At 45.2% G+C, this 9210-nt stretch overlaps 1 protein-coding gene across 1 annotated transcript in view; it reads left to right on the top strand.

Annotated features, from left to right (window-relative positions):
* The first annotated feature begins 216 nt into the window (after window positions 1–216).
* LOC135560329 (adhesion G protein-coupled receptor E5-like) overlaps window positions 217–9210 on the top strand; it is a 114477-nt gene continuing 105483 nt past the window's right edge. Inside the window, exon 1 of the mRNA XM_065002197.1 lies at window positions 217–257. Coding sequence (XP_064858269.1) covers window positions 217–257 — 41 coding nt within the window. The remainder of the gene's footprint in view (window positions 258–9210) is intronic.

Below are 9210 nucleotides of genomic sequence, written 5' to 3' on the forward strand. Positions count from 1 at the left end.
CTGGATGGGAGACCAGATGCTGCTGGAAGTGGTGTTGGAGGGCCAGTAAGTCCCTGGATGGGAGACCAGATGCTGCTGGAAGATGTGTTGGAGGGCCAGTAAGTCCCTGGATGGGAGACCAGATGCTGCTGGAAGTGGTGTTGGAGGGCCAGTAAGTCCCTGGATGGGAGACCAGATGCTGCTGGAAGATGTTTTGGAGGGCCAGTAAGTCCCTGGATGGGAGACCAGATGCTGCTGGAAGTGGTGTTGGAGGGCCAGTAAGTCCCTGGATGGGAGACCAGATGCTGCTGGAAGATGTGTTGGAGGGCCAGTAAGTCCCTGGATGGGAGACCAGATGCTGCTGGAAGTGGTGTTGGAGGGCCAGTAAGTCCCTGGATGGGAGACCAAATGCTGCTGGAAGTGGTGTTGGAGGGCCAGTAGGAAGCATTCCGGTCAAATCTTTTAAAGAAAATCCCAAAACCCCAAGGCATCGATTGGGGACACTGCCTTGTGTAGGGTGCCGTCTTTCGGATGGGATGTTAAACGTCCTGATTCTCTGAGGTCATTAAAGCTCCCATGGCACTTATCGTAAGAGTAGGGGTGTTTATCCCGGTGTCCTGGCTAAATTCCCAATCCTGCCATCAAACCATCACGGTCACCTAATAATCCCCAGTTTACAATTGGCTCATTCATCCCCCTCCTCTCCCCTGTAACTATTCCCCAGGTCGTTGCTGTAAATGAGAACGTGTTCTCAGTCAATTTACCTGGTAGAATAACGGATAAATAAAAAATAAATATACATTTTTTTTTAAATCATCATCATCACTACTATCATCATCATCATCACCATCATCACTACTATCATCATCACTATAATCACTACTATCACTACCATCATCACCATCACCATCATCACTATCATCATCACTATAATCACTACTATCACTACCATCATCACCATCACCATCATCACTATCATCATCATCATCGTCATCATCATTATCACTACTATCATCATCATCATCGTCATCGTTATAACTACTATCATCATCATTAGTATCATCATTACATTTGGCTATTCATATCATCATCCACTGTAACTATGGCATTTCTGAAGTGACGCGTATATCATCGTTATAACTACTATCATCATCATTAGTATCATCATTACATTTGGCTCATTCATGCCCCCTCCTCTCCACTGTAACTATATGGCATTTCTGAAGTGACTAATTATCAACTTTTAACAACTATAAAATGAATAGTAATTTGCGGAACTTGTGAATGAGCTATTGAATAAAGTTCCATAAACCAGATGCTTTAAGAATCATTAACTTGAATGAAATCAATGAAACACAGCATCTCTTCGCTCGCGTCGCTGAAGTCGACATCCCAACCTTCTGGTTAAGCTGTTACCCAGAAACCCCATCACCAAAGTCTAGAATCCTGAACGCTTTACCAGTCGGTACGGGTTATTAAATGTGTGAACTATGGTGAAATAAATGTTTAAATACACATTTCCCGAAAGTCACTCCCTAGTCCAGAAGTCACTTACAAGAATTTGGTAAAATCCTAGGCTCAAATATATGTCCAGATACTCAGTAGGACTTGGAATAGACTGTACAAGAAATTACAAAACCCATGAATTTGGTAAAATCAATAGGAAAACTAGGCACCCATGGGTCTATAGTACAGTAGCCTGTGGAAGACAATCAAATATATGCAATGTGGAGAACCAGTATTTTACTGGTGATTAAACCCATGGGTCTATAGTACAGTAGCCTGTGGAATAGACTGTATATATGCAATGTGGAGAACCAGTATTTTACTGGTGATTAAACCCATGGGTCTATAGTACAGTAGCCTGTGGAATAGACTGTATATATGCAATGTGGAGAACAGTATTATACTGGTGATTAAACCCATGGGTCTATAGTACAGTAGCCTGTGGAATAGACTGTATATATGCAATGTGGAGAACAGTATTTTACTGGTGATTAAACCCATGGGTCTATAGTACAGTAGCCTATGGAATAGACTGTATATATGCAATGTGGAGAACAGTATTTTACTGGTGATTAAACCCATGGGTCTATAGTACAGTAGCCTGTGGAATAGACTACCATTTGGGATGCACAAATTGTAAAGAAGGAACTTTTTTGCATCCCAACGAGGTCCAGAGTACTGTGGTGTTGACAGGGACGGGATTGAAGCTAGTCCAAGGCTAGTACTTTTTAGATCTGGCTAGTAGAACATTTGCGAAACTAGCCTGTCTGTGACATTTTGGATTTTTAAATATTTCATGGCACATATTTTGGACTCGGGCTTAGTAATAATCTACCAGCCTGGCTGACTAGTAATAATCTACCAGCCTGGCTGACTAGTAATAATCTACTAGCCGGGCTGACTAGTAATAATCTACCAGCCTTGCAGACTAGTAATAATCTACCAGCCTGGCTGACTAGTAATAATCTACCAGCCTGGCTGACTAGTAATAATCTACCAGCCTGGCTGACTAGTAATAATCTACCAGCCGGGCTGACTAGTAATAATCTACCAGCCTGGCAGACTAGTAATAATCTACCAGCCGGGCTGACTAGTAATAATCTACCAGCCTGGCTGACTAGTAATAATCTACCAGCCGGGCTGACTAGTAATAATCTACCAGCCTGGCAGACTAGTAATAATCTACCAGCCGGGATGACTAGTAATAATCTACCAGCCTGGCTGACTAATAATAATCTACCAGCCTGGCAGACTAGTAATAATCTACCAGCCGGGCTGACTAGTAATAATCTACCAGCCTGGCTGACTAGTAATAATCTACCAGCCTGGCTGACTAGTAATAATCTACCAGCCGGGCTGACTAGTAATAATCTACCAGCCTGGCAGACTAGTAATAATCTACCAGCCTGGCTGACTAGTAATAATCTACCAGCCTGGCAGACTAGTAATAATCTACCAGCCTGGCTGACTAGTAATAATCTACCAGCCTGGCAGACTAGTAATAATCTACCAGCCGGGCTGACTAGTAATAATCTACCAGCCTGGCAGACTAGTAATAATCTACCAGCCTGGCAGACTAGTAATAATCTACCAGCCTGGCTGACTAGTAATAATCTACCAGCCTGGCTGACTAGTAATAATCTACCAGCCTGGCAGACTAGTAATAATCTACCAGCCGGGCTGACTAGTAATAATCTACCAGCCTGGCAGACAAATGCACACAATCTGTATATTCCATCCTGGGTTGTAGGTCTGTTCATTCAGATGAAGATCGTAGCAAACAGTTGTAAACAGTTGCAAAATCTTTAGCAACAGAAACATTTTTTACTCCAAACGAAATTCACTTTGCAATGAAAATGAGAGTTCCTAAATCATTACCTGATTTCAGGAAGAATAAAAATAAATAGTGGAACTGGCTTCGAAGTCCAGAGTTCAATCTGAGGGCTTTAAGCCATAAATGAATGTGATGTTGAGTAACAATCCCACATGGTTTTGTTGAACGGTTCCTTCTTGTTGGAACACTTTCCACTGTGACATCAGAAAGAATACATTCTGGACCAATAACAGGATTAGTATTACCAGTAGTCCTATATCCCATGGCGATCACTAATTGATATATTGAATGTGTCCCAAATGGCACCCTATTACCTATAGTGAACATCTTTTGATTAATGGTGCACTATATAGGAATATGGTGTCATTTGGGATGTACACATTGTCTTAAAAGGGCCTACGCTTAAAGTGGTTGTCTGGTTAATTGACTCTCTCTCTCTCTCTCTCTCTCTCTCTCTCCTCTCCCTCTCTCTCTCTGTTCTCTCTCTGTTCTCTCTCTCTCTCTCTCTCTCTCTCTCTCTCTCTCTCTCTCTCTCTCTCTCTCTCTCTCTCTCTCTCTCTCTCTCTCTCTCTCTGTTCTCTCTGTTCTCTCTCTCTCTGTTCTCTCTCTCTCTCTCTCTCTCTCTCTCTCTCTCTCTCTCTCTCTCTCTCTCTCTCTCTCTCTCTCTCTCTCTCTCTCTCTCTTTCTCTCTCCCTCTCTCTCTCTCTCTCTTCGCAGGTCTTCATTCCACTCTACCGGGGAACCTAGAGGCCAGAGATTGCGGCCTGGGCTTCATATTCAAAACAAGAAAACAATGTGATGATACAGATGAGTGTAAAGAGTGGGACAATACCCCAACCTGTGGAAGTAATGCCACGTGTTACAACACACCGGGGAGCTTCTACTGTCAGTGTCTACCTGTGTTCAGATCCACATCGACTGTCAACTTCACCTTTTCTGGACAGTGTACTGGTGAGTATTTGTGTGTGTGTGTGTGTGTGTGTGGGATGCGAGGGTCTCAGTTCATGGTCATATATAAGTTAGGAAGTGCAGCTCAGTTTCCACCTCATTTTGTGGGCAGTGTGCACATAGCCTGTCTTCTCTTGGGAGCCAGGTCTGCCTACGTCCGCCTTTCTCAATAGCAAGGCTATGCTCACTGAGCCTTACATAGTCAAAGATTTCCTTAATTTTGTGTCAGTAACAGTGATCAGGTATTCTGACACTGTGTACTCTCTGTTTAGGGCCAAATAGCATTCTAGTTTGCGCAATTATTTTGTAACTTCTTTCCAATGTGTCAAGTAATTATCTTTTTGTTTTCTCATGATTTGGTTGGGTCTAATTGTGTTGCTGTCCTGGGGCTCTGTGGGGTGTGTTTGTGTTTGTGAACAGAGCCCCAGGACCAGCTTGCTTATCGGGCTCTTCTCCAGGTTAATTTCTCTGAAGGTGATGGCTTTGTTATGGAAGGTTTGGGAATCACTTCATTTTATGTGGTTGTAGAATTTAACGTCTCTTTTCTGGATTTTTATAATTAGCGGGTATTGGCCTAATTCTGCTCTGCATGAATTATTTGGTGTTTTATGTTGTACACTGTTCCCAATACTACTTCCTCAAACAGAGGTCACTACCCTCACTGTTCCCAATACTACTTCCCCAAACAGAGGTCACTATCCTCACTGTTCCCAATACTACTTCCCCAAACAGAGGTCACTACCCTCACTGTTCCCAATACTACTTCCCCAAACAGAGGTCACTACCCTCACTGTTCCCAATACTACTTCCCCAAACAGAGATGACTGCCCTCACTGTTCCCAATACTACTTCCCCAAACAGAGGTCACTACCCTCACTGTTCCCAATACTACTTCCTCAAACAGAGGTCACTACCCTCACTTTTCCCAATACTACTTCCTCAAACAGAGGTCACTACCCCCACTGTTCCCAATACTACTTCCCCAAACAGAGGTCACTACCCTCACTGTTCCCAATACTACTTCCCCAAACAGAGGTCACTGCCCTCACTGTTCCCAATACTACTTCCCCAAACAGAGGTCACTACCCTTACTGTTCCCAATACTACTTCCCCAAACAGAGGTCACTACCCTCACTGTTCCCAATACTACTTCCCCAAACAGAGGTCACTACCCTCACTGTTCCCAATACTACTTCCCCAAACAGAGGTCACTGCCCTCACTGTTCCCAATACTACTTCCACAAACAGAGGTCACTATCCTCACTGTTCCCAATACTACTTCCTCAAACAGAGGTCACTATCCTCACTGTTCCCAATACTACTTCCCCAAACAGAGGTCACTGCCCTCACTGTTCCCAATACTACTTCCACAAACAGAGGTCACTATCCTCACTGTTCCCAATACTACTTCCTCAAACAGAGGTCACTATCCTCACTGTTCCCAATACTACTTCCCCAAACAGAGGTCACTACCCTCACTGTTCCCAATACTACTTCCTCAAACAGAGGTCACTACCCTCACTGTTCCCAATACTACTTCCCCAAACAGAGGTCACTACCCTCACTGTTCCCAATACTACTTCCCCAAACAGGGGTCACTACCCTCACTGTTCCAAATACTACTTCCTCAAACAGAGGTCACTGCCCTCACTGTTCCCAATACTACTTCCCCAAACAGAGGTCACTACCCTCACTGTTCCCAATACTACTTCCCCAAACAGAGGTCACTATCCTCACTGATCCCAATACTACTTCCTCAAACAGAGGTCACTACCCTTACTGTTCCCAATACTACTTCCCCAAACAGAGGTCACTGCTGTGCAAACAGGACATGTCAGGACAGGTCTAGGTTCGGTTTTACTCTGTAAGCCTGGATAATGATGATCAGTAAGGGACTATGTAAACTGATCTGACTGTGGTGCTTATATTACAGTAGGGACTTTCCTCTGTTGCTGTAGATACCGATATTCCACTGGCAGCTTCCTCTTTGTAGTATTGACGCCCAAATGACACCCTATTCCCTGTATAGTGCACTACATTAGACCAGGGCCCTACTCCCTATATAGTGCACTACATTAGACCAGGGCCCTATTCCCTATGTAGTGCACTACATTAGACCAGGGCCCTATTCCCTATGTAGTGCACTACATTAGACCAGGGCCCTATTCCCTATATAGTGAACTACATTAGACCAGGGCCCTATTCCCTATGTAGTGCACTACATTAGACCAGGGCCCTATTCCCTATGTAGTGCACTACATTAGACCATGGCCCTATTCCCTGTATAGTGCACTACATTAGACCAGGGCCCTATTCCCTGTATAGTGCACTACATTATACCAGGGCCCTATTCCCTATGTAGTGCACTACATTAGACCATTGCCCTATTCCCTGTATAGTGCACTACTTTAGACCAGGGCCCTATTCCCTGTATAGTGCACTACATTAGACCAGGGCCCTATTCCCTATGTAAATCAAATCAAATCAAATTTCAAATCAAATCAAATTTTATTTGTCACATACACATGGTTAGCAGATGTTAATGCGAGTGTAGCGAAATGCTTGTGCTTCTAGTTCCGACAATGCAGTGATAACCAACAAGTAATCTAACTAACAATTCCAAAACTACTGTCTTATACACAGTGTAAGGGGATAAGGAATATGTACATAAGGATATATGAATGAGTGATGGTACAGAGCAGCATACAGTAGATGGTATCGAGTACAGTATATACATATGAGATGAGTATGTAGACAAAGTAAACAAAGTGGCATAGTTAAAGTGGCTAGTGATACATGTATTACATAAGGATGCAGTCGATGATGTAGAGTACAGTATATACGTATGCATATGAGATGAATAATGTAGGGTAAGTAACATTATATAAGGTAGCATTGTTTAAAGTGGCTAGTGATATATTTACATCATTTCCCATCAATTCCCATTATTAAAGTGGCTGGAGTTGGGTCAGTGTCAATGACAGTGTGTTGGCAGCAGCCACTCAATGTTAGTGGTGGCTGTTTAACAGTCTGATGGCCTTGAGATAGAAGCTGTTTTTCAGTCTCTCGGTCCCAGCTTTGATGCACCTGTACTGACCTCGCCTTCTAGATGATAGCGGGGTGAACAGGCATTGGTTCGGGTGGTTGATGTCCTTGATGATCTTTATGGCCTTCCTGTAACATCGGGTGGTGTAGGTGTCCTGGAGGGCAGGTAGTTTGCCCCCGGTGATGCGTTGTGCAGACCTCACTACCCTCCGGAGAGCCTTACGGTTGAGGGCGGAGCAGTTGCCGTACCAGGCGGTGATACAGCCCGCCAGGATGCTCTCGATTGTGCATCTGTAGAAGTTTGTGAGTGCTTTTGGTGACAAGCCGAATTTCTTCAGCCTCCTGAGGTTGAAGAGGCGCTGCTGCGCCTTCTTCACGACGCTGTCAGTGTGAGTGGACCAATTCAGTTTGTCTGTGATGTGTATGCCGAGGAACTTAAAACTTGCTACCCTCTCCACTACTGTTCCATCGATGTGGATAGGGGGTGTTCCCTCAAGTCCACAATCATCTTCTTAGTTTTGTTGACGTTGAGTGTGAGGTTATTTTCCTGACACCACACTCCGAGGGCCCTCACCTCCTCCCTGTAGGCCGTCTCGTCGTTGTTGGTAATCAAGCCTACCACTGTTGTGTCGTCCGCAAACTTGATGATTGAGTTGGAGGCGTGCGTGGCCACGCAGTCGTGGGTGAACAGGGAGTACAGGAGAGGGCTCAGAACGCACCCTTGTGGGGCCCCGTGTTGAGGATCAGCGGGAGGAGATGTTGTTGCCTACCCTCACCACCTGGGGCGGCCCGTCAGGAAGTCCAGTACCCAGTTGCACAGGGCGGGGTCGAGACCCAGGGTCTCGAGCTTGATGACGAGCTTGGAGGGTACTATGGTGTTGAATGCCGAGCTGTAGTCGATGAACAGCATTCTCACATAGGTATTCCTCTTGTCCAGGTGGGTTAGGGCAGTGTGCAGTGTGGTTGAGATTGCATCGTCTGTGGACCTATTTGGGCGGTAAGCAAATTGGAGTGGGTCTAGGGTGTCAGGTAGGGTGGAGGTGATATGGTCCTTGACTAGTCTCTCAAAGCACTTCATGATGACGGAAGTGAGTGCTACGGGGCGGTAGTCGTTTAGCTCAGTTACCTTAGCTTTCTTGGGAACAGGAACAATGGTGGCCCTCTTGAAGCATGTGGGAACAGCAGACTGGTATAGGGATTGATTGAATATGTCCGTAAACACACCGGCCAGCTGGTCTGCGCATGCTCTGAGGGCGCGGCTGGGGATGCCGTCTGGGCCTGCAGCCTTGCGAGGGTTAACACGTTTAAATGTCTTACTCACTTCGGCTGCAGTGAAGGAGAGACCGCATGTTTTCGTTGCAGGCCGTGTCAGTGGCACTGTATTGTCCTCAAAGCGGGCAAAAAAGTTATTTAGTCTGCCTGGGAGCAGACTGGGCTGGGTTTCTTCTTGTAGTCCGTGATTGACTGTAGACCCTGCCACATGCCTCTTGTGTCTGAGCCATTGAATTGAGATTCCACTTTGTCTCTGTACTGACGCTTAGCTTGTTTAATAGCCTTGCGGAGGGAATAGCTGAATTGTTTATATTCGGACATGTTACCAGACACCTTGCCCTGATTAAAAGCAGTGGTTCGCGCTTTCAGTTTCACGCGAATGCTGCCATCAATCCACGGTTTCTGGTTTGGGAATGTTTTTATCGTTGCTATGGGAACGACATCTTCGATGCACGTTCTAATGAACTCGCACACCGAATCAGCGTATTCGTCAATATTTTCATCTGACGCAATACGAAACATGTCCCAGTCCACGTGATGGAAGCAGTCTTGGAGTGTGGAGTCAGCTTGGTCTGACCAGCGTTGGACAGACCTCAGCGTGGGAGCCTCTTGTTTTAGTTTCTGCC

The sequence above is a fragment of the Oncorhynchus nerka genome, linkage group LG15 (assembly GCF_034236695.1).
Source record: "Oncorhynchus nerka isolate Pitt River linkage group LG15, Oner_Uvic_2.0, whole genome shotgun sequence".
NCBI lineage: Eukaryota > Metazoa > Chordata > Actinopteri > Salmoniformes > Salmonidae > Oncorhynchus > Oncorhynchus nerka.